Source organism: Mugil cephalus, chromosome 23, assembly GCF_022458985.1.
Source record: "Mugil cephalus isolate CIBA_MC_2020 chromosome 23, CIBA_Mcephalus_1.1, whole genome shotgun sequence".
NCBI classification, from domain to species: domain Eukaryota; kingdom Metazoa; phylum Chordata; class Actinopteri; order Mugiliformes; family Mugilidae; genus Mugil; species Mugil cephalus.
The window spans coordinates 9,359,705-9,383,942 of record NC_061792.1 but is presented as its reverse complement, the minus strand read 5'-3'; the positions used below and the strand labels follow the sequence as shown (position 1 = coordinate 9,383,942).

At 43.9% G+C, this 24,238-nt stretch overlaps 4 protein-coding genes across 10 annotated transcripts; 2 read left to right on the top strand and 2 right to left on the bottom strand.

Moving 5' to 3' along the window:
• Positions 1–1,481: 1,481 nt before the first annotated feature.
• c1ql2 (complement component 1, q subcomponent-like 2) lies at positions 1,482–10,003 on the bottom strand. The gene is made up of 3 exons (XM_047576526.1): positions 9,985–10,003; positions 3,859–6,622; positions 1,482–3,223 (listed from the first exon to the last, which is right to left on the bottom strand). The coding sequence occupies exons 2-3, from the start codon at positions 4,456–4,458 to the stop codon at positions 3,044–3,046; spliced, it is 780 nt and encodes a 259-aa protein (XP_047432482.1). The 5' UTR covers positions 4,459–6,622; positions 9,985–10,003; the 3' UTR covers positions 1,482–3,043.
• LOC125000832 (metalloreductase STEAP3-like) lies at positions 1,482–16,289 on the top strand. 6 transcript variants are annotated; one of them, XM_047576517.1, is made up of 9 exons: positions 1,482–1,600; positions 10,277–10,328; positions 10,425–10,477; positions 11,205–11,438; positions 11,853–12,119; positions 12,207–12,734; positions 12,826–12,990; positions 14,545–14,828; positions 15,223–16,289. In XM_047576517.1, the coding sequence occupies exons 4-9, from the start codon at positions 11,211–11,213 to the stop codon at positions 15,227–15,229; spliced, it is 1,479 nt and encodes a 492-aa protein (XP_047432473.1). In that variant the 5' UTR covers positions 1,482–1,600; positions 10,277–10,328; positions 10,425–10,477; positions 11,205–11,210; the 3' UTR covers positions 15,230–16,289. The 6 variants fall into 6 exon arrangements, with proteins under 6 accessions (XP_047432473.1, XP_047432472.1, XP_047432479.1 ...); XM_047576516.1 differs by lacking the exon at positions 1,482–1,600 and having other exon boundaries at positions 10,258–10,332; XM_047576523.1 differs by lacking the exon at positions 1,482–1,600 and having other exon boundaries at positions 10,258–10,332; positions 14,545–14,851.
• A 159-nt stretch (positions 16,290–16,448) lies between these two features.
• Positions 16,449–18,749, top strand: LOC125000836 (acyl-CoA-binding domain-containing protein 7-like). Its single transcript, XM_047576527.1, has 4 exons — positions 16,449–16,701; positions 16,860–16,977; positions 18,086–18,148; positions 18,244–18,749. Exons 1-4 carry the CDS (start codon positions 16,696–16,698, stop codon positions 18,315–18,317), a joined length of 261 nt encoding a protein of 86 aa, XP_047432483.1. The 5' UTR covers positions 16,449–16,695; the 3' UTR covers positions 18,318–18,749.
• LOC125000834 (secretin receptor) lies at positions 18,506–24,157 on the bottom strand. 2 transcript variants are annotated; one of them, XM_047576525.1, is made up of 13 exons: positions 23,849–24,148; positions 23,669–23,768; positions 23,133–23,246; positions 22,638–22,744; positions 22,363–22,472; positions 22,161–22,293; positions 21,027–21,180; positions 20,885–20,945; positions 20,733–20,802; positions 20,498–20,589; positions 20,265–20,403; positions 20,126–20,167; positions 18,506–20,039 (listed from the first exon to the last, which is right to left on the bottom strand). In XM_047576525.1, exons 1-13 carry the CDS (start codon positions 23,888–23,890, stop codon positions 19,854–19,856), a joined length of 1,350 nt encoding a protein of 449 aa, XP_047432481.1. In that variant the 5' UTR covers positions 23,891–24,148; the 3' UTR covers positions 18,506–19,853. The 2 variants fall into 2 exon arrangements, with proteins under 2 accessions (XP_047432481.1, XP_047432480.1); XM_047576524.1 differs by having other exon boundaries at positions 20,885–21,180; positions 23,849–24,157.
• Between the last annotated feature and the right edge of the window lie 81 nt (positions 24,158–24,238).

Sequence of the window (24,238 nt, the reverse complement as noted above, 5' to 3'; positions counted from 1 at the left end):
GTCCACAATTAATTAAGTGACCTTTGAATAGATTTTGTGTAAAGGACGAGTGACAGGGAATAGAATAAATAGTGCTACTTCTCTATTTTCTATATATCTACACACTAGAGATGGAGCCGATATATCACTGTATACACTATGGCCACACCCACATTGACGTCACCCATTGGATTGTGAACCTGGGAAATGAAGCCCGAAGTGGGCGGAGCCTGCGGTCGCCATGCTGGATGACCTCTACATGCGTATATTCCAAATATGGGCGTTGTGTCGGACATTGAGACCCACCCAACCAACTCTCCGCTACCTGTTAGCTAAGGCTACCGCCGGTCACTCAATTATGCAGAATTTTAAACCTCAATAAAAATTTATTGAATAAATTCCCCGTACAGTTGTCATGAATAGTGAAATAAACTATTTTAAACAATATTAAACAGGTTTAATATTGCTGTAAATGTGGGCCTTTTAACATATGGGGATTTGCTCCCTTTTGGAGCCCCTAGTGGCCACTCGTTGAACTGCAGTTTTTTGCACTTAGACATGGGATTCATCAGGCTAACGTTTGGCCGATACATATAAGTATATATTTTACCCAGCAAGATTAACAGACATCCATCCTGTGGACCCGAGCAGCCCATACATTTAATTTGTTATCACTTTTGGTATCATCGTGTAAATGGAGGCAGAAAAAGCACTAAATATCGACTCTGAAAAATCGGCCAATGCTGATGTAAAAACAAAAAAAAAAAACGGTATCGGCTCTAAAAAAAAAAAAAAAAAAACCCATGTAGGTCGATCTCTGTTACATACATAAACTACACAATTCCAATCATAAAACTGGCAATGACAACTGTCAGCCCGGGTTTCTTTTTCCTTGAGCAGCTTAAGACGAACACAATCCCTTCAGAGGAGGATCAGTTTAGTTTGTTGAGCCCGGGGAAATAAGCCAACACCTTAATAGAGGTTTATCTAAGCAGACGTGTTAATATTTGTTTTCCATGATTTCCATTTAAAGTGACAGGAGTGATGTGTAAACAGCTGGTTTATGTGTTGTCCTTGAGCGGACTGGCGGAGCAAAACAATCTAAAGCACACTCAGAACGGCCATCATCTTAATGAAGGCTTACAGCAATATTTGTGTCTGGTAAAGTGTTTGCAAATCTTAATACAAGTTAATCAAAAATGAAACAGGGGAGGTGGCAGCCGCAATCTTGCTCTGTGGTTTTATGTTTGAGAATTGCTACCGCGACTCGTTGGACACTTATATTCCATCAGCACACGTCACACATGTAAGATTTGACTGTTCTCTGTCACTGGGCCACATTGCTGCCCTTCAAAATAAAAGCATTTAAGACATACATGCCAAAAAAACATCTTTTACTTAATAAATGACAAAAAAAATAAATGACATGACAATGGAAATAGTTTGAATATTAAAATGAATTAATAATTAACCCTTTTTTATTAAATCTGTGCTAGCAGCTTACAGCAGGAGATGACAGAGAGCAGATTCGAATCCAGACTAACCACTGGAAACGTCCGCAAGCCACAGTGGAGCAAAGGACAGTCAGGGACATACCTGAAACCCGAGGGACTGTAGAGAGGTAGGTTCACATGCTACAGTTTAATGTAACACATTCAGACAGTTTTCCAGAAAGTGTGGAACAAAAAAAACATCCAGAGCGACATCGGGCAGAAACACAGAGCTCTGACACTGACTTAAACGAGAAACTCCAGCAGGTAAAACGTTCCTGTTTGTAACTTGGTCAGACATTTTCACACAGAGCCGCCAGCTTTCTGTCAAACAGTATTTATTGGTTTATATGAGAACAGAATGGAACAGATTCATCTGCGTCGTTCATATGCGGTGATCGGTTATTTTGTGAAACACTGAACCCTACTCAAAGCACCACAGATTATTTTTTTCTTGCTATAGCACTCAAAGTTGTGAGGAGTTGAAGTTGGCTGTTGTATCGCAGGTGTGTTGAAAGTTCAGATGCACATTTGTTTTAAGTGTAAAGCGTCGCACCTCGGGAGGGAAAGGGACTGTATCCACGTGGCACATTAAGATGTTTGTCCCATTTTGAACAGTGATGATCAAAAATCAGCCAACAGTCATTTTTACATGACTGTTGGCTTTTACACCTGCTTGCCTTGTTTAGCTGGTTGATAGCATGCTAACGCTAAGCGGTTAGCTTTTGCGTGCGCTTTTAGCTCAGTCGCTAGTGGGGAACTGTTTAGAGTTTATTGAACCTGCGCTACACAACAACAAAAAAAGAAAAACAATGTGTTCCCCCAGCACTGTTGAGATGATTTATCATTGTCAGTACTTTTATTTAATTAAAGTTTTATTTGATACATATAGTCTTACATTTAAGTTAATGCACTCGAATGCAATGAAGAGTATATCCACAGACCTTCTCCCTGGCACAGACTTATTACTCCAGGATCCCACTGAAATGAACTGATTTGGCCCCAATAACGCTGTTGTGAACAGGTCGTAAGGCCAAACATTATGTAGCTGATACGTGCTCTCACTTAGCTCCACATTCAAAACAGACTTTGGCTTCAGAATATTACACATTTTAGTTGTTGACCTCACATTAGAACTTCTCTGTGAGTTTTAAGGCCTGTTTTAGGATTTTATTTTGGGGATGCACAGAATCTTTAACCTCTCTGAATTCAAGACATCACACAAACTACTAACCAATTAGTATTTAAGAGTTTCCTGTTTAAATAGTTTCCTGTCCCGAGTGCTTTTGTGTCTCTCCCCCTGTGTCTGGAGACCCCAGCCTCTAAACAACATCTACTTTCTGATTCTCAACACGTGCTCACCGGTGACTGCATCCTCCAGTAGAACCTAAGTTAAAATAAATATATATTTATATATATTTACAAAAGGTTATTTCACCAAATGAACAGAACGTACGGTCGCAGATAAGCCCGTCAATGTGGCATCTGTCTGCAAAAGAACAGAAACATATTTCATCATATACTTGAAATGGACATTTGTGGTTATTACTGTCCCATGACCGGCCGCGGCACGTTTAATCGGGGTATAAGATGAAGCCGGAGAACGTGCTGTACTTGTTGTTATTGCCACCGTGGGCTTTTCCGCCGTCCAGTTTGACGTAGACCTCGTCTCCAGAGTCCAAGTGCAGCACGGCACTGTTACTGGCGTAGTCGTAGTTCTGGTCTGCGTCCTGAGCTATGGCACTGGCCCGGACCTGGATGAAAGACAGAGAGAGGACTCCCAGTAATCAACATTAGAATACATAGGACTGGGAACAGAGTACAAAAGTTCACATGCACCTGAGGGGCAAAATGAAATAGCAGCGGTGCATAAAGATCCTAATTATAGTGGAAATTTAAGGGGGGTTGGGTAATACACAACACAGGGTAGAATAAAAATGTGACTCCGCCGCTCATCTAAGTTTGGACCGAATGCCGACGACAGCAAACATAACGAACACGATAATTGGTCGTGTCTGAGCCCGAATCCATCTGCAGCTGTGAGCGTCTGCGAAGGAACACTCATCCAAACAGGATTTTACGCGTGAGCGCCACTGCCACGGAGAGCGGACAGACGGGCTCACAGGCGACCAAAAATATCGCTGATGTTACGGTAACTTTATTAAAAATATAAACCGGTTCACCGTGCAGTTATATAACTATTGTTAGGGAGAGAGAAAGGACGAGCCTCGCGTCAGGATGTGCGCTTTTTGTGCGTAAAATACACAGTTTTGACAGGTTTGCGAGGCTTTTATGAAGTGTTACCCACTTACATTTTATCAGATCAGACTAAATTATCGTAATCGTTAATCGATGTCATTTATGTTTTTCTGTAGACGTTTCATCATACCTGTCCGTTTTTGCACAGGTCGGCCCACATGCTGGTGCCGTCTCCTCCCCGCATCAGCACATGGTAGGTGAAGAAATAGATCCCGGACACATGGCAGGTGAACTTCCCGGTGCTCGGGTCGTAGTGGTTGCCCAAGTTTGTAATCACGTCGTCAAACTTTAACACCTCGTATCCCTCGTGCGGGTTCTTCAGACCCACGTAAAAGGCGATCCTGAATCCGCTGGCCGTGGAGTTCACACCGTCCGCGTCGGTGTTTTCAGTCCCCGTCGTTCCCGTCAACGCGGGAAACGTGAGTTTGCCGTCGCCGCGGTCTCCCGGGGGTCCCCTCGGGCCCGGTGGTCCCGGTTCTCCCGGCGGGCCCCTTGGTCCGGGTTTACCCGGCCGCCCCGGCTCGCCGCGGCTCCCTTGCGCCATCGGCGGCTGCGGAGCGACGCCGTTCAAGTTCTGGATCACCTCCATGGCGCTGGCGTCTCCCGGTTTGGGGTTGTACGGGTCACACACCATCCGACAGGTGCCCATCATCTCGTAGTAGTGAGCGGTGGTCTCGGGCGCGCGGAGCAGCACTAACGGGACGGCGACGGCCAGGGCCAGCAGAACCATGGCGACGGCGGTCACCAGAAAGACCACTGACCACTTCCTCCGCGCCGTTCGGGGACTGAAGGACGACAGAAAACCCGCGGAGCCGTTTTGGAGGGGAATCGTGACAGATGACGAGGGGAGCTCAGGACCATAAAAATAAGAGGGGCGAAGTTAAGTAAGTGCGCATAACTCGGTCCAGCTGTTGCAGTTTGTGTCCTCAAGCCCCTGGGTGCGACTGTGACCGGAGAAAGGGGGAGCGCGTCTTGGCTGGTTGGATGGGTGCGCGCAGACAGCTGCGCCCAGCTGCCCAAGTTACAAAGGATTAGACCGGAAGATCGCTGATTTGGTCTTCAAATTAAAACCGTGTGGTGGGCGTAGAAGTCCGGAGAATATGCAAAAGGGTAAATCCAAAATGGAGTAAGCCCACAGCCCATTGTTTGATGGCAGCGGGTTGGAGATCGGTTTAGCCATGAAAGTCAGGACGTGAGGTGACACTCTGTGGATCAGACTATCACGCCTCCCAGATAATTTATAGTCACCAAGCCTGTTTAATAAAGCAGTGATTTTTTATTTATTTATTTATTTTCTAATTTCAGTGGTGGAAAGTCCATTGATGAAGATGACTTCTCTAATTATACTTAAGGGAAAAAAACAAACAAAAAAAAACTAACACATTTTTTTTTACTTAAAGAATGTATTTCTTGACACACTACAAGTTATTTACTCAGCTACGCTACAGACTGATATGTTTTATTTATTTGACAGCGATAAAAGTACAAGATTAACATTAATCCTCTCAAACGTGGTCCGTTTATAACATGTATGAGTAAAATATCTACACATTTTCACCATTAAACAGCTACATTCAGTTATATATCTTATTATTATTATTAACACGTCTGAATACTTTTAAACTACGGCTTTTATTTTATAATCGCATAACAAGAAGTAAAGTGCTGTATTTAGTTTCCGTCCACTTGCCAGAAGCACTAAAAGTTGAACTCTGCATAATTATTATTAGAAATGGCAGCATTTACCAGTAGCAACACATCCCAGTCCTCCCCTTAAACATGTCAACCCGTGCATACGTCCCCCGCCTTAAAATGTCACAGTTGCATATTTATTTTCCCAAATCTCAAAGGTGTAGAGCCGTTCGTGTACGTTCGTACAGGTGGAATAAATTACAGACACAATTTATTCATTCATTCCCCCCTTATGGAGATTTTCTAAAACGGAAACATTTGTTCTTCTGCTGAGACAAATTAATGGAAACGGTTGGGGGCTTAGATTCACGTCAGACCCATATCTTTGAACGTTAATGGATCCGGGTTAGATTGAGACCTGATGAACGGCTTAAACTTGCAGCAGCTGCAGTAAACACACGGCAGATAATTGACTCGTCATGAGGAGTCCTTTCAAAGTCACGTGTCTGAGGGCAGGTTCACTGTATGGCGACATCAAATGAACGAGTGCTCTGGTCACTTCACACACACAAACACACACAGAGGGGAAGGGGGGGGAACGAGCTAATATATTCAGGAAGTGGACCAGAGTTGTCTAAGTGCTGTCAACACCTTCAGCTCCAGGCTCCCCGCGGCTGCACGGACATATATTTGATGTCTTGTTCCATGAGCTGGAGAGCCACAGGCCTTGAATTTAGATTCTCCACCAAATTAAAATTCTTGCTGTGCGCAGGCAATCATTACTCTATTGCATACAGGCTTTTTTTTTTTTTTTTAAATGCCTCTTCAGCCTTTTTTTTTTCTTTTCCGCTGAGGCCACCGGGTTCTGTGTGGTCTCCGAGTAAGTCAGCAGAATACGATGACGTTAATGCAACTCATTTTCTAAATTGTTCAAAGGTTTGAGGCACTCAATAAAAAAAAAAAGAATCTTTGCTCAATGGAAAATAAAAGCTCGGATAGATTTTAAAAATTTTGCCCGAAGGACGCGAAACGCTTTTAAAGTGTGGGCCCGTTGGAGCTAAGCACCTGGAATTGGAGCGCGGGCCCCACATCCACAACAGAGGCTTTAGAGCTCAAGGTGATGTGGCGAAATCTTCAGAGGCTGAACGCGAGGCTTAGCCGAAGCCCGACGCCTCCTCCTGCCTCCTCCAAACCAATTTCCGCTTGTGCTCCGCTCCGCTTTAACTCCCCCGGAACATGGCTCCGGCCCGGGCTGCTCGTGTCTGAAGGTGAGAGCGAACACGACAAGTCATGAGAGCTTGGTCAAAAAATAAATAAATAAATAAAAATGATGCGACTGTCTTGGTGAGAATGTCCCATCGCGTTTTCACATTCCTCATCTGCCACCAACCGAAAGGAGGAAAGAAATAAAGTGTGAAACAAAGCCCCTAAAAATAAACATGCAGGGATGCATGAAGATCACGATATGCTCCCTGACTCTGTTACGCGAATGCAGAAATGACCTTTACTCGGGATTAGTACAGTGAACTGTATCTTTAGGCTGCAGCGAGACACGCGCAACACACGTTATACACTGCAGTTCCTGAGATTATCGTCCCCTGTGGTGCACGTTCATGCAGAGACAAATGAATCAATTGGAAATTAGCTGCCTTTAGTCTTTATGTAATCAGTTAAAAGCTGACACAGGGATACGAGAAATCCATGTTTTTATCTGGATATCCAGAAAATTGCCTCTATAAACTTTTAATTACTGCACTTTTAACCTTATTAATTATTTCTCAGTTGCGGAAACTGCGTTCGAATCGGCAAAACGCGTCGCATTCGAGTAAAATGTCACAAGGTGTTACTACAAATCTGTGTGGGGAAGCCGTCGCCGATGAGAACTTGCAACATCAGCTCCCGTCTCAACGCGTGACCCTAATCCCAGCTGAAGGGCACCGAAGACGCCCCCCCCTTGATCGCGCGGATACAAATGCCTTCCCGGATGTAATGTTTTGACAGTGAGGTCCTGTCACATTTTAACACGGTCGTACCTACGCGCCTCGGGGCGAACCGTTTACGACCTTGCCCTTCCTCCTCCGCCACATTATTTCCCATCCAAGCCATTGAATCGTAATGAAGCAGTCGTATCATTAACTCGGCCCCATAAACGAAGGAGCTTTTTAGAGCCGCGCACTTTATTAGTTTAACATTTTCGATCCGCGCCCGCCGCTTGTTTGAGGGAAAGCTGAGAGCGTAGCTGTCCTTCTGGATCAGAGTCCCCCTTGCGACGTCTTGACTCGTAAGATTAATGGGTTACCACACCAGGAGACACCGGTAATCGATCCCGATGAGTGAAGGATCTCAAAATCAAATATGTATGTCAAGGACTGTCACCGTAAGCATTATAAACAAACACGAGGCCACGGCCGGGGGAGGCTGAGTCGAGAGAGAAAGAGCGCGCCTCTCCGTTTGCGGGTGTGTGTGCGTCCGTGCACAGTGACACTGATGCAGCACAGTGTGCCGGGGGGATTCAACCTTTTGCAAGTGGCAAAGGCAGACATGATGAAGTCATGTTGACAGTGCGTGTCCTGCGGTCAGACATCTTTTAAACACGGTTTTGCTTTTGCTTTTTTATCCGAATCCCACGGCCAGCTTATCAAGTACACCAGTTTTACAGCAATAGGGGATGAGCAGACTCGGATGTTGAGGAGGGGAGTGCTGTTACGCTTTTTACACAACGCAGCAAGTAAGTCGTGTGTCGGTGGTAGTGAGGTTGCGGTCTCGCCTTTAGATCAGATTTTTTGGGCTCGTGGTAGAAACGTGCAAAGCTGGGTACACTGCTTTAAGCTGGTAACTGGGCATGAGAACATCGCTGCTAGGCACTGTCTGAGTTTAGAAGCCACAGAAGCTGACAATTTAGCATGCTAACATGGGGTAATGTGATGGCTGCAAAGGAAAAATTGTATTTCTTTTGCTACCAAGCTGCATAGAAGAAGGAAAGATGATGTAGAGAGGTTAAAACACCAGTAGCACTTACTAGTAGTATATGGAACAAGATTATTAGACCTACATGTGACCTTTGTCAGGATTATGTCACAATGAAAAGATGAGGAATAAGAAAACGTTTTAACTATTTTGAGCTGAATGATGATTCATGGCGTCCACTATTTCCTAAAACTAATCATTCAGGCAAATTCCCACAATGAACGGGCCTTTCACATGGTTGGTGCTTTGAGCTCAATGCTAACATTGCCATTGCTAATATGTTGTGCAAATAGCTGCATGGCAGGTATATCATCGCCTCCAACTTCTTTGTTTAGCTTAGCTTTATAGTGTGTTACATTTACCTCGGAGGGCAGAATTGCACTTGCAGAAGTCGGAAAACTAGATGGCCGCAGATATAACTTGTTGTGTTCAGTATTTAAATTTTTTGACTGCAGAGTGAAACTAAAGTTTGTTTTGTTTTGTTTTTGTATTTTTAAGTCTTGATATTATTGCTACAATGTTAAATTAAATTAAATGTATTATTTATTTAAGCTACACAAATTGTAAATCAAACAGATAACTTGAACCAACTAATGAGTTTTTTACTAGAATTATTTACAGTGATAAAATTTACAAGACCACACAAGGCATAAATTTAGAAAAAAAAAATATTCAAAGGTTTTAACTGTTTAAATGTAGAAAAACATACACTATTAATCACAGTTTGCCACAATGGAGTTTTGCACCGCTATGGTTTTACTAGAATATCGTTTTAGCCATTGTTAGCGCAACATGGGCTTGTAGTTCCCGTATAACACATGAAAAACTTAAATTACACTGTAACAGCGTTTCAACACGTGTGTCGTAAAATAATGTCTGTATGACCAATTTAATGCAACAGAAACTAATCAAAAGTGCTAATAAATGGAATATTACAGGAGCTTCCAATTACTGGAAATGGAGCGCACCATTAGGTTAGCATGTAAAGCTAATTTAAAAACGAAATTGTACAAATTCAGTTTTTGATCTTATTAGAGCCCACAATGAAAAGTTAAAGATTCTCAGAGTGTTCATACAATTCATCCTGAAGGGTCATGAATGTCAGTTCTACATTGAAACCAAAATCTGAACCTCATAATGTTGCTACAGAAAAATTAAAGATAAGTCATTTGTAAACACACATTATAAGCTACGCATATACAGCAATGGCTGCAGTAGTTCGAGCTGCTGTGGATCTGCATCCAGCATGAGTGGTTTGAATCTTATCCGTCCATAAATGATCACATCATGAGCCTCTTTAATATGCGGTGTTCCACATGGGTCAGTTCTTGGCCCATTACCGTTCTGTGTTCATATTCTGCCCCATGGCCATATTGCTTGATGTCACAGATAATTGTTACATGGGTAATGAGCTGCTCTATCTGTCTTTAAATAGCTCCCTAAAGGTACACATGATCCAGTACAAACATACTGCACATACATAATATGTGGCGGCCAGAACAGAAATTTATCGTGGCACAGATGTTGTCCTTTCTGTCTCTGCACCAGACCTCCACCAGGACGTCTTTTAGCTTTACACCATAAGCAAGTTCTAATGCTTTGCTTTTTTCCCCCTTTGGACTGTGTCACAAAGTGTCATAGAAGCCTTTATAATTACCTGAAATTGTGTTTATTTTGTAGTCTAATTGTTATTTTACACCTTTTTTATACATGTTTAAGAACTGAATTCTGCTTGTTTGTCTGCATCTTATTTTCTCACATTCCGACTTTCTTCCTTTCCCCTGAACTATTTGTTTTAATCACTATTATTATTTACACGATTCTTAAACGGGTTCATGGGTCCCACGGGTATAACTTGTGTGTCGGTTGAACACATTGACTGTATGGTTTCACATTATCTTCCCCACACACTCGGGGGCGTGGCTTCAACTGTTGCGTCATCTTATCAGGACGAAAGGCTCCAGTTTACAGAAAGCGGAGACGCACGGAGAAGAAACAGACGTAAGTAAGTACAAAAATGCGTAACAGACGCCAAACTATGAAATATAAAGTGTTGTTTTTTCAAACTGCCTCGTGTTTCTTCTCTTATGTGTTAAGGGGAGTAACTTTATTCGGAAGTTTCCGCGAGTTCAGCAAGGACAACGAGCAAGGTGGGTGGCTTCAACCCGCTCTTTTGAAGAGAATGCCAATTAGGATTTCTGTCAATTTAAACTTTTATTGTTTTCCGCTCACCTTTAACAATGGCTACCTCAATAATTGAAGTAGATTCTGTGTAAAGGCATTTTCCTAGTACATTCGGCATACATCTGGATGAATGTAAACACCGCGCAAGTTGTATTTTGCGAATTGTCTTACTGCCAGTGAAAGCAGCGCACGATATTAAGCTGCTAAACTCAACAGAGGCTCACGAGGAATTAAGTCACGAGCCACGAGTTCTTGGTTGAATGCGTGTAAAATTAATCCCGATTATATCTAAAGTCATCTAGTTAGCTCTTACTGTATTTAGGCTGTGTGATATATGCTATTATTGGATGGCAACACGTTGCTTTGACAGTGCAGAGTTACAGATCTGGGACGTGCCTATTGAGACAGAGAGATAATGGGAATCTGACTTCTCTGTTCCAGAAAGGGTGCAGATAGAAACATATTAGCAAATATAATCTAAGCATTATGATACGTCTCTTCTTAATGTTAATCACTTTTATTTTAGGCTTTATAAGTGATGAAAAAGCAACCATCTACAGCCTAAACCTTCCCAACGTTGTAGTTTTCTTCCCATTCTTCCTCTGATTCCTTTAATAAGCAGCTTAGATCATATAAATGCAAATAATCACAAACCCAAATAATCATTCCTTCCTCTCTCTGTGGATTTGTCAGTGGATTATGCCTGATGAGATGTCGAGGCCTTTAATCCGCGAGAGGGGCGAAGGTGGGGGCTCCAGGCGCCTCGAAGCCCCCACGTACGAGTGCGGCGCCCCGGTGATCGGCATCCTGGGCACGGGCGACTTCTCCCGCTCGCTGGCCAAAAGGCTGGTCGCCTCCGGCTTCCACGTGGTGGTGGGGAGTCGCAACCCCAAGCGATCCGCGGCCCTTTTCCCCGAAGAGGCAGAGGTGACGCACAAACACACACAGCGACTCTGACACTTATCCTCAGTTTTGTGTAATTGGTGTTTCTCCTTCTGGTGGTAATTATATATTCCTTTGTCCTGCCGCTCCCTGGGTAATCACTGTTGTTTCCCTGAATGCATAAATATAAACTAGGATTTTTATCTGTCATGATGTTTTATTATGTAGTCATTATCTCTGATTGATTGCTGAACTACATGTTGTGTACATTTGTATTTGTATAACTAATAAATATGCAGTATATTAACTTATTCATTGGTATAATTTTACAGGTAAGATTGAAAGTTAGCTTAGCATAAGCACTGGTATCAGAACGAACTGGCTAGCTTGGTTCTGGTTCATTAATAACACGGGGAAAACTCCGAATAAAACAAGAAACTATGTCTCTTTGTCTTCCAGGTGACGTCCCAGTTGGAAGCAGCCACCCAGGCGCAGCTCGTCTTCATAGCTGTGTTCCCGGAGCACCACTCCACGCTGGTGGCGCTGAAGCCGGCGCTCGCGGGGAAGACCCTGGTGGACGTCAGCAACAGCTTGCAGATCAACCAAGCGGGGCCGTCAAATGCCGAGCGGCTCGCCGACCTTTTCCCGGAGAGCGACGTGGTCAAAGGGTTTAACACCATATCGGCCTGGACGCTGCAGATGGGACCCCGGGACGGATGCAGGCAGGTAGGACGCGTCGGCGGCTTACGTGAAATGCGTTTGGGGGAAAAAAGGCGAAAGGAGCGATGACTCCTTTCACGCTTTTTCTTCCAGGTTTTCCTGTGTAGCAACAGTCAAAAAGCCAAGAGCTCAGTGGTGGAGCTCTGTCACAGGATGGGCTTCATCCCCGTCGACGTGGGTCTCCTCTCCTCTTCTTTGGACGTTGAGAACCTCCCCCTCCACCTGTTTCCCCCCTGGCGCGTCCCCGTCATCTGCACCCTGTCCCTCTTCATCTTCTTCTACCTGTACAACTTCCTCCGGGACGTCCTGCACCCGTTCGTCACGTCGGGGAAGAGCGCCTTCTACAAAATGCCCGTTGAGACCGTGAACGTCACCCTGCCCAGCGTGTCCCTGGTCATGTTGGCGCTGGTCTACCTGCCCGGGCTGTGCGCCGCCTTCCTGCAGCTGTGCTGGGGCACCAAATACAGACGCTTCCCGGAGCGGCTGGACCGGTGGTTGACGAGGAGGAAGCAGTTCGGGCTGTGCAGCTTCTTCTGCGCCGTCCTGCACGCCATTTACAGCCTGTGCCTTCCGATGAGGAAGTCTGCGCGCTTCCAGCTGATGAACGCAGCGTTTAAACAGGTTCGATGTGGTTTGATGCGAGTTTGAGTAAAAGAGCGAACTAGACTAGTGTTTAGTGTCCTAAAATCAGCCCGTGTGGCTTTGTGTGCAGGTGAAGGCCGGGGTGGAGGACTCGTGGGTCGACGAGGAGGTTTGGAGGATGGAGCTGTACCTGTCCGTGGGCATCATGGCCCTCGGGCTGCTCTCTCTGCTGGCCGTCGCCTCTCTGCCCTCAGTGGCTAACACCATCAACTGGAGGGAGTTCAGCTTCATACAGGTACACACAGACATTTCACGCGAGTCAAAAGGATGTGATTCCTCTTCCTCTCGCAGACAGCACTGACTGATGCGTGCGATGTGGCAGGCGGGTGCCGCGCAGATGTGCAGGCAGATGGACACCTTGTCTCTTACACTACATCCTCTCAGGCCTTTCACTCACACGTAAACATTGTGAGTGTTCGCTCTCCGAGCAGCTGCCCCAGATTTGATCCTAAACTTGCGCGGCGACAAAGCCGTCAGGAGAGTCGTGACTCAGTCCCCCACTCCATCTCCTCTTCCGCTCCCCCCGTCGTGGCCTCCAGTTTTCCAGGATTTTTCTTTTTTTGTACCACTCTCCCACTCCCCCCCTTTCATCTTTCTGTAATCCAGTGGCTGTCAGATTAGTCACGTGCCGGTAGCCGGCGTGACGAAAGGCGCGTTCCTGCCCCGCGCTTCTGAAAGTGCTGCCCGCAGCAGCTGTAAGACGGCGTGCTCATGTGTGCTTAACGTGCGCGCGTTGATATATTTGTGTCACTGCGTGTGTGTGTTAAAGCAATTCACCAGCCGCAGCCAGAACATATTCCATTTGACCTCCACGTTGTGATATAACGTTAAGACACTGGCCTTCTTCTGAAATATCCAAACGCAGGATGCAGCACAGGATGTATGACTCATAATATCGGTTTGGAAGAGTTCAGATACTGAGTGTAGATAATTTTACTATCTGTATTCTCAGCGTTGTAGTACATTTAGTGTGTAACGGTTATTGTTAAGCTATAATTCTCATGTCCATGCCCAGAAATGTAACTACCCTGTTGTTGATATTAATTAGTAGCTGCATGCAAGATATATAAAAAAATATGCAGCAGGTAACATTTTAATTCCTGGTGCACACACATCTGGAATAAAACTGGAAAACTTGATTTATTTTTACAGTTGTCAACAAATATTACAGTAACCAGTTGTATTTTCCGACTTCCGTCCCTCGTATGTGGCTCTAAGCATTTTTAAAGAGTGAAAAACACAACTGGACTTTGTGCAGCAGAGGATTATAAACGCACTTGTTCTGATAATTAATATATTTATTGCCATTTGGTGTCAATACACAGCGTTACTAGGTAAAAAGACATGCATTAAAATCGCAGCTTTCCACCGTCGGTGTAATTTTAAAGCACTGTGACAGAAAGTCCTCACTCTTGTCAAGTGGAAATAATTATGATCCACTCCGGCCCGTTAGTGAGTGCACATAAAAAAAAAAAAAAAAAATCTATTTTTAACCCCTGGCCTCTACCCAACTCAACCTTGGGAAGTTTTTGTAATTAGTGCACCCGGGAGGCGCCGTGTTACGGCGTTACATACACGCTCGCATACACAAGTGGGGTTCGTTCAGGTCACGAGTGGTAGGTCAGTGTGTTTCCTCGGGGTCTGCGAGCTCATGTGGTGAACTGTCTGGATCTCTGCTTCCCTTTTTCTTTTTTTTAAAGTGTTGCACATATGTAAAGGGAAGGATAATTCTACTGGATAAAAAGCCCAAATCTAATCCTTGTAAATAATTAGAGCCCTTATGTTCCAGTCCACTTTAGGCTACTGCGCCCTGCTCATGGCCACCCTCCACACGCTCCTCTTCGGCTGGGACCGGGCCTTCGATCCGTCCCAGTACCGCTTCCTCCTGCCTCCCACCTTCCTGCTGGTCCTGATCCTCCCCCTCGCCGTGTTGCTGGGCCGCCTCGCCCTCTTCCTGCCCTGCGTGGCCGGCCGGCTCAAGCAGATCCGCCGCGGCTGGGAGAAGAGCCGGCACATCCGGTTCGTGCTGCCGGACGAGGACAGCCACAACGGGCTGGACGACGTCAGCAACGTGTGAGAAACTCTGCTTTCAGTCGGTGCGGAAGGTGTTAAAGAAAAAAAACTTTTTAAGTGGCTCTCATGAATATAAACTATATAGGAGATAAAAGATTTATAAGCTGCTGAAGGCTTGTCACTTTGGCCTGTTGAGATATTTCTTTTAAAGACGTTAGCAGGGAGATCCTTAGAGATGTTTAACCTGTAGAGTGTTGATCACCAACTTTGCTGCATCGCTGATAATGACTATTTCTGCGTTTTTTCTTTTAATTTATTGTCCAGCTCTGAAGAACGGTATTATCTGTCGGACACATTTAATGCACTTACTAGTTTCACACCAGCTCCTCATCACGAGCCTGATCATCTTCAGTAGCCTCGGCCTCATTTGTGTCCTTTTGTGATTATGTTCTAGCCCTTGAAGACTTGCGCTTTGAAGATTTCGTTCCCGTCGTCGTGCTGAAAAACAAACTGACGTAGTTTCTTCCGTTGAAGTCGTGCGCTTCGAGGTTCGTCTGGCAATGCTTGGAAAAGTTCAACGTGCTGTGATATTTATGGAAACGTTTGGGCACTGTAAGAAAAGTATTCGGACTGTTTTATCGAACTGTTTTATCTCAAGAGGTTTCTTTGTGACTACGAAACAAACTTTACTCGACTATAGTTAATTCCAGAGCCATATGTTGGAGAGAGTCATGGACGCCATGTTAGATACATGGGAGGGAAGATTCTACAGTGTAACCCTATGGGTGGATGTTTAAATAAATGTCTTATTTTCACCATTAACGAGCCGATAAATGTTACTGCTAACGGGTGTCAATATGTAAAAGGCCCTCACTTAAAATATCCCAGCGTCACATAACAGGGAGAAATCTTCCTTTCAGCTTCAATCAGCTCAGTTCCCTAGTTTCCCAGACTCTCTTTAATAAACGGCTCTGGTTAATAGTTTTCTTAGACGTTTTTTTTTTTTATCTAAGGGGAATTAGATTAATTGTGCGAAGTGATAAACAGGAGATTTGTGTCAACTTGGGAGGTATGTGACTCCGCCCCTTTAACAAACTTCTTACGATGATGAAGCCTTCCATGCTTTCTCAATCATTCAAGCAATACTAAAACATGACATTATCCCTTTTCTCGACACTTCAAGGTGTTTTTATAATGTGCCAAATAAACCCCCAAATCTGAAGCATTTCATTTCCCTTTTTAGTGTTGCTCCAACACTCTGATGTGTCAATCAATCTTACAAAACTTCCTAATCCTTCCACTCTGAACAACTTGGTGTGTGTGTGTGTTCAGACGCATCGTGTTTGATGCAGCTTTATTTTATTTTTTTTTATCTACTTGCTAAAGAGGATTCTATGTTACGTGATTGTTTTCTGAATCTAAATTAATAATATATCCCAGCGTACTGACATCTAACTTGAATTACGAGAATGTAAACATGTCAAATTTCTAGAACACTGAATAAAGTATGGTTTTTACGTATTCTTTTTCTTTTCACGGCATTAATATTTATGGTGGAAGAAAAAAAAACACATCTATCTTAATTATTTAAATATTGTTAAATGTGCGGATGCTGCCATCTGGTGGCGTCTTTCGGTATTGCCTCAGAAGTCTTGTCTCTTTGTGTAGCACATGGCTATTTCACACTCAAATGTGTGAGACAACACAGTAAAGTATTCTCTCGTTATTTTGGAGCACATGTGTAAAACGTCCTCCCCCTTTGGTGTCGAACGGAACAGCTCACTTCTGTCCTGCCAACTTGGCACGAAAACACCTCCCACTTTATTTTTCTTGCACTTGAGGGTGTGAACACTGGACAGGTTGGTCGGACACTAACTCACAACTGGAACGTGAACCGAGCAGCAGGTGCGACACTGTGACTGCAGACATGAATGTAAGTACTCTTGAATTAAACCTCTAAACACTGTTATATGAGGAAGTATCTGTCAGGTGTAGCGGCTTTTACACAATTAAAATGAATGTAGGAAAGTCGTGTGTGCAGGCTTGTTGAAACGTGATGACAGATAAATCACGTTTCTCTCACCTTACCAGGATTCTTTTGAAAAAGCAGTGAAGGAGGTCAATGCGCTGACAGTCCGACCGGACAACGCAGAACTGACTGAACTGTACGGTCTTTACAAGCAAGTCACCGTTGGTGACGTTGACATAGGTGAGTTTTTCTCCGAAGAGGCTGGAGGAGAGTGTTCTGCGGTGTGGCTCAACCGGTACTTGTGCAATGAGAGATAGGCGGGGTGGGGAATAAAAAAAAAATGAAGTCTGACAAGTTTCCTTAATGATCTCCAGAGGGATAAAGCAAACCGGAAGCTTAAAGGGGCAGTGTAGGATTTTTGTGCCCTGTGATTAGTATTATTTTAGTTTTATACTAATGCTAAGCTACTGTTAGCATTGTGAGTTTTTCTGTCATTTATATCTTTCTCTGTCACTTCCCAACTCTCCCCTGCTTTTGTATTTAAATAGGCAGCACATACACCGATCGGCCACAACATTAAAACCACCGACAGGAGAAGCTAATAACATGTTAATAACATCTTGTGGCGATACAATGTTCTGCTGGGAAACTTTTGAACCTAGCATTCATTCATGTGGGTGTTACTTCGACGTGTAGCGCTCACCTAGACCAGACCAGACCCGACTAGATTGTGCTAGAAACAATCTAAAACATAGATCTTTATCCCCTAGTGGTTCCGTGGAGGTACTGCAGGGGGCGTCGCAAAAATCTTTGGTTGATTAGACATTTTTTATACATACTTTTTTTCAGTTTCCCCCACAAATTTAAATTTCTTTCTTCATTCATTAACACGAATCCAATATATTTTAGTAAATGGATAAGGGATAGTTTAATACTAATAATGTATATTTACAAATAGCACTTGGCAAAGTTTAATATAGATACATCTCTGCATCAGTTTGGGGTCCTTGACCTAAAAAAAAAAACACGAGGAACCGCACAAGCTGTTGACCTGGCCCCCGAATTCACTGATCAAGGCTCCTCCCCTGAACCCGTAGGACCTTAAGGCCCCAACAAACAACATTATATAGTCAGACGCCTCAGGACACCCTCAGAAGGCCCAAGTCCATTCTCTTAAGTAGTCGAGACACAAAGAAGACCTACACGATATTAGGAAGGTGGTCATAATGTTATGCCTGATTGGTGTACAGTTAACTAGGCGAATGTTTTAAAGAATCTGTCTTTTTTTGTAGTGTAGTGTTAAGTTGTATACTTATACGTGGCCCTGTCATTGCTTTTCTTTCCACAGAATGTCCAGGAGTATTCGACTTCGCGGGAAGAGCAAAATGGAAGGCATGGAATGCAAAGAAAGGTCAGAAATACGGAGTCTGCTGCGTGTAACTCACTGTAAAGACGATGCTTCTTGCGCAAGATCGTTCTTGAGCCTTTGTGTTTCTCAACCGACAGGTGTGTCCAAAGAAGACGCGGCGGCCGCTTACATTGATCTGGCGGAGAAACTGAAGGCGAAATATGAGAAGTAGTCTGTTTCTAATCAATACTTGGCTTTTTTTTTTTTTTTTTTTTTTTTTTTTTTACGAGCAAGAACATTGGTTTCTCAACAGAGGACAAAATTTAGACCAGGTTTTTCATCCTGTTTGACTATTTGGTACTTTATTACTGTGTAGGTTTACATTCCGGAGAACGCCGCTGTTTTGGGTGATTTCTGATGTTTAGAGGAACATGTCACCACAACTGGAAAGACACTAATTTACTTCAGCTAGCCTGCGAAAGGGCTAAACAGTCTTTCACTTTTTATGCTAAGCAAAGCTAATCACTAGCTGGCTTCATACTTAGCATGCAGACATGAGGGTCATCTCCTGTTAAATACAGACATATATATATACAGTATCCATTTCAGTGCAGATTATCTGTACACAAGATCCAACTATCAAAAATAAACTCTTGTTCTTTAAGCCTCACGCTCCATCTGTTTCCGTTATCCTCTAAGAAGCGTCTTCTAGGGTAAAGGCGTCCCCCAAGTCCCAGCTCAATGCCAGCAGCTCTGCCCGGCTTTAATTCAGCGAAAGCAACACCTTTCGGTCCCGCAGATGTTCGCCGCAGATGGCTGAACGGGCACGGGTTCGGGCGCGTCCCTCCCACCTCGATTCCTCGGCTGCTGCAGGTTGTCAGCTGTGCTCTTGAAGCAGTCGTGCGGTTAAAGGAAGCGATTTTTAATCTGACTTACAGGTAAATACGGTGGGTTGTTGCAGCAGGTTGGCTGATGGTCAGCTTCTGAGGGCCTAGTTTTAGAGGTTTGTCTCCCTGTTTAGCCAGTCGAGCATTTTAAAGTGAGACTGGCTCAGCTTGGTGAAAGAGGAAGCATGCAGAAAGGAATCAAAAATTCAAAAAAAAATCAAAAAAATGGAAGAAAATGAGCTGCATTGTAGCTGTGTAGCATCCTCGCTAGTTTTAGCTCTTCCAGTTCCCTACACAAGACAACATAATCCTTCAATTTCTATTCACAGCACCTGCTGGCACGGGTAATTATTTCCTCTCATGCAGGCAAAGAACCGACCATCAGCTGCAGTTTCGCGGTGCGTTCAAGTGCAATCAGCTTGCATTGCCCCCATGCTACTTTGACGTCTGTTTGTTAATGGGGGAAAGCTTCGCAGTGTTGACTGTAACCATGACGGACTTGTGGTCTGAGAGGCTCTATTGTTTTGGAGATAGAAGGACAAAAAGTCAGAATAGCTCGGGCTCGGCCATAAATTAATTTGACGTTAAACATCCCCGTGACTCTTGGCAACAGATGCATCTCGCTGGATTCCTTCCACCCTCGCCTCCCGATGTTTGAAATGGAATTAGACTAGATGTAAATTAAATGGTAACATTCATTTTGAGACATAGGTGTAATTACTACTAATAAGCCAGGTTAGAAAAAAAAAAAAAAACTGATAATAGTCCCGCTCTGTTAAACACTCAAGCTGCAGCAGTGGTGCTAATTGAGTGTCGGCTCTTAGCCAGCGTCCATCACCGCCTCGTCGGGTTGGAAAACGAGCCAAAACCCCAACTTTGAGTCACGTCTCCGCGGTGTCCATGGGGAGCGGCGTGGTCGTCTGGCCGCCCGGGGAGCAGAGCAGCAGGGACACCTGCGTGTTGGGGGACCCGCTGTGGCTGATGGAGCCGTGGCGCCGCCTGGACCGACTGGGGAGGTGCTGGATCAGCCTCCACCTCCTCCACCTCCTCTGAAACTCATTCTGCACCTGAAAACCAACCAAAAAAAAAAAAAAAATGGTCCAACCATTCAAAGCTGACGTCACATTTAATTTAAAAAAGAAAATCTTCTCACCTCTCCATTCATGAAGCAGTAGAGGACCGCGACCACGAAACCCTGAGAGATGTGGAATTGGAGGGGGAGGGGGAAAGCCGAGTGAGTGCAGCTGTATTTATCGTGGGCGTGATTGAGCCTCTCCCTTCAACGTGTTTACCTGCGTGGACGACAGGGCCAGCTCCGCGAACGTCCGCAGCTTGAACACAAAGCTGCTGACTTCAACGGGTAAGAAAACAAACAGGATGTAATGCAGGCCGAACAGAGCCACCAGGAAAAATGTGGATTTGATCAGCCGCCTGGGGAAAGCAAGAAAGCATTTCTTCATGAAAGAGGATGCGCAAAAGGATGGGAGTCTTTCCATGCTGCACATAGATATATATATATACTCACTTATATTGGCTGAATTCATTCCTCTGTGCGTCCGGCATCCTGAGTTTGCTCACCAGTATCCTCAAAATACCCAAGAAAAAGATGAGATTCATCTGAAATGATAAAAAAAAAAGTATTCAAACTAATAAAAACCATTCTCAAATGCTAAATACTAGCAAGTATCCAAAGCTTGTTTGTCCTGCTTAACCTCTCCATCAGTTTTACGCAAGGATCAAATGTAAGCGAAGGGTTTTACACATATAGTTAGAAGAACTGGCACTCGAAGTATCCACCAGATCGATTCGTATCTCCTCGACTCCCAACAGCTTCAAGAAAAAGACAAATAATTACAAACCTTAATATAAGATGATGTTATTGACAAAAAAAAAAAAAAATGCACAGCCTTACCCTTCGTCTTCATAAAGATACTTCGCGCAGCCCCAGGACACGATGACAATCAGCGGTGCACCTGTGTGACGAAACGAAAGCTTGAAACGCCAAATCTTAAGAAACACCCACGTTAAGCCGCAATTACGCGATGCGCACGTACCCCAGCTCAGCACGATGTACCAGGCCAGGTGTTTCTTCAGGGAGAAGAAGGAGCGGCTCACGAGGGTGAACAGGAAGTGGCCCTCGGCCAGCAGCCAGCTGTAGTTGGCGAGGATGGAGTAGTTGGAGAACATCAGCACCACCTTGCACGCCACCTGCCGCGCGGAGTCACGGGAGAGAGAAGGTGAGTCGGCTGAAGTAAGTGGGAGGTGAATTTTCTTTTTCTTTTTTGAGACATGCAAGTATCATAGATTAAATAATGACTTTAAAGATGTAAGGTTACCACTTAAAAGTTTAGGACAGGGGTGTCAAACTCATTTTAGTTCAGGGGCCACATACAGCCCAATTTGACCTCAAGGGGGCCGGGCCGGTTGCCCAATAGCTTATAACCTGGTAAATAACGACAACTCCAAATGTTTCCCTTTGCTTTAGTGCAAAAAAGTACTGCTACATGTAATGAAAAACTATGAAATTTCTTATTTTGTCAAAGATTTCCAGCTAATATCTCCAGTGTAATTTTTGCAAATTCATCCCACGGGCCAGATTGGACCCTCTGGCGGGCCGGTTTTGGCCCCCGGGCCTTATGTTTGACACCCCTGGTTTAGGAGAATAAATATTTTGGATTTGCTAAACTTCTAATAAGGCGAATTAGCACCACCTAGTGGGAAAATACCTTCACTGCATTAAGCATTAACTTTAAATTTGAAAACATAAAGTGCATCTTTTGGCTGTGTGTTGATTTCTCACCTATTTAATAACCTTGTGTCTGCTCTGCTTTGAGCATTGGAATATAGGGAACGATAAATAGTTAGAAATGTTTTGTGTTTAGCTACAATTGGGGGGAAAAAATGCAAAAAATGCCAGTTAAGCCCGAGTATGTCGCTAATTAACATTTAATGCTAACCAAGAAAAATAGAAAAAAAAAGATAATTTAATAGGTTTGCACAGTTTTTACCTGGAGTTTTTCCTACAAACCTGACAATGACAAAAATCACCTGTTCCCATTTAAACCTTTGACCTTAAACCAGCGCAGCCTTTAATCTAACTGCCTCTCGGCGCTCACAACTAATTCCTGATGAATTTGCGATCCCATCCGACCCATTTGTTCTGATGAGGAAAGAAGCTGTCATTGTACCGGGTAATAGTCACAGTGATAGAGCTCTTCGTTATTAAATAGCAGGGCGTCTCTGACGAAGATGAAGATGGCTCTCAGGATGAAGGAGATGAACAGCTGGATGTGAATGTGGTTCCTGGTGCAGTGCAGCTTCCTGGAGAAACATTAACGTCAGTCCTCATCCAAAGGTGATCAAAAACATTCAGGGGCACGCTTTTCTTACCTAAAGAAACAGAATATGGCGATAGCGATGGTGAGGGAGATGAGGGAGATTGTGTATCCGGCTGTGTACATCGTCTTGACGTAGAAGTAATACAAATGGGATTCTGGGGACTGGAAGAGAACGCAGACAATTAATGCTCAGCTGCTAATGTACGGTGACTTGGGGGAAAAGTGTACGCAGAGGGAGAAACAACCGATCTCCACAGCAATTTCCACGTTGCAAATCTTCGACTACCTCCGTCTAACGCCGGTGAATGTTTGAGGAAGCGCACCAACCTCTCCGAGAAATTTGAGCGTGTCGTTGAAGGTGTATCCGCATGCGTCCTCGTGTGGGATGAGCAGGTCTGTCCAGCCGTTGGCGGTGCAGTTGCGATGCACCATACCTGCAAAACAGCAAAGATTGATTGAGCCAATCGGTGTGTCATTGAGAAATATGGTGCACATAGCATCAGAAATGCAGACTTATCTGAGAAAGAACTGCGAAAGCATAAGCTTCCCTCTCTGCGCTTCAATAAACCTCTTAGAATAAATGATTCTAATATCCACCATCACCCGACATAAACTCGATATTCCCGCGTGTTACCCAGTGTCTCTATGTACACAAGCGTTTTATGGTTGAATGTTTGGATAAGAGACCCCGCAAGGGGGGAAATCTCCTTACGGAAACAGACGAGTTTGACTGGAAAATAATTAACCAGCGTAATGTGGTATAGATAATAGGCGTAAATGTGCGTCACTGTTTTTTTTTTTTTGCGTGTGCTCACATCTCACCTTCCGAGTTGAAAAACTCCGGACACGGCTGAGAGACCGTTTCCCCGAGAGCAGCAGGTGGCCAGCAGTTCAGGTCATCCCACATTCCCTTGCAGTGGACGCCGGTGTCGTTTTCTTCAATGACAACGCAAGTTTTACTTCCACTTTACTTGCAGGGATTCCGCAGCAGTATAAAAAAAAAAAATCAGAATCTAAAAATGAATCTGATTTTGCCTTTTAATAACAGGATGAAAGCTGCAATAATAATATAATTTCCAGCTTTCTGTTTTTTTTTTTTTTTTTTTTGCTCTTGGACCTGCAAGTGCATTATACTATTTGATCACTAGGTGACACTAAAACATTACATTACATTTTTAAGGGTTGCAAACATGGGCTGATCACAGTCTACAGTTGTAAAATTCAAAGATTACATTTATTTGCACTATTACCCGTATTTTTTTTAAAGCGACATTTTCACCAAGGTTTTTTTCCTCGTCTTTATCATAACATATAGCGAAATTTCGGAAATACACATTTTAGAAACTGCCGTGACTTACCTGTTGCTTTGTGCGACTTTAAAAGCAGCAGATCTTTCATGCACTTTTCTTCCTCTCTCACGAGATTAACATGAGGGTGACAACCCGGTGATGAATTTGCCTGCAAATAAAAATTGCAAATGGACTTTTGATCTACATTAAAATAAACTATTTGTGTTTTTTGTTCCTCCAAACCCTCACCTGTGGCAAAAGTAACACCCAAATAAGTCCAACTTTTTTCATGATGTCAAACAAGTTCCTTTCCCCAATTAAGATGTGTACTTAGGTCCAAACCCAGAGCTGTGTATCTGATTAGTATGAAAAGCCAGCATCCTGCCATGCAGCGGTTATATGAGCTCTGAAAATCAAACACGGCCTTACTCGGCGTCGATAATCGTTCACCGCACTCCTCAAGGGAATCTGGTAACGCTTTTATAAAGGCAGCTTTAATAAAATCTGAACGTCCTTTTGTGACTTTCAAAATAAAATCCCAATTCATAATTATCGTTCATAATGCGGCTCGAGTGAATATATTTAGAAACATCTCGTTTATAAACGATAATAGGAGTTCACAAAAATGTGTTTTCAAAC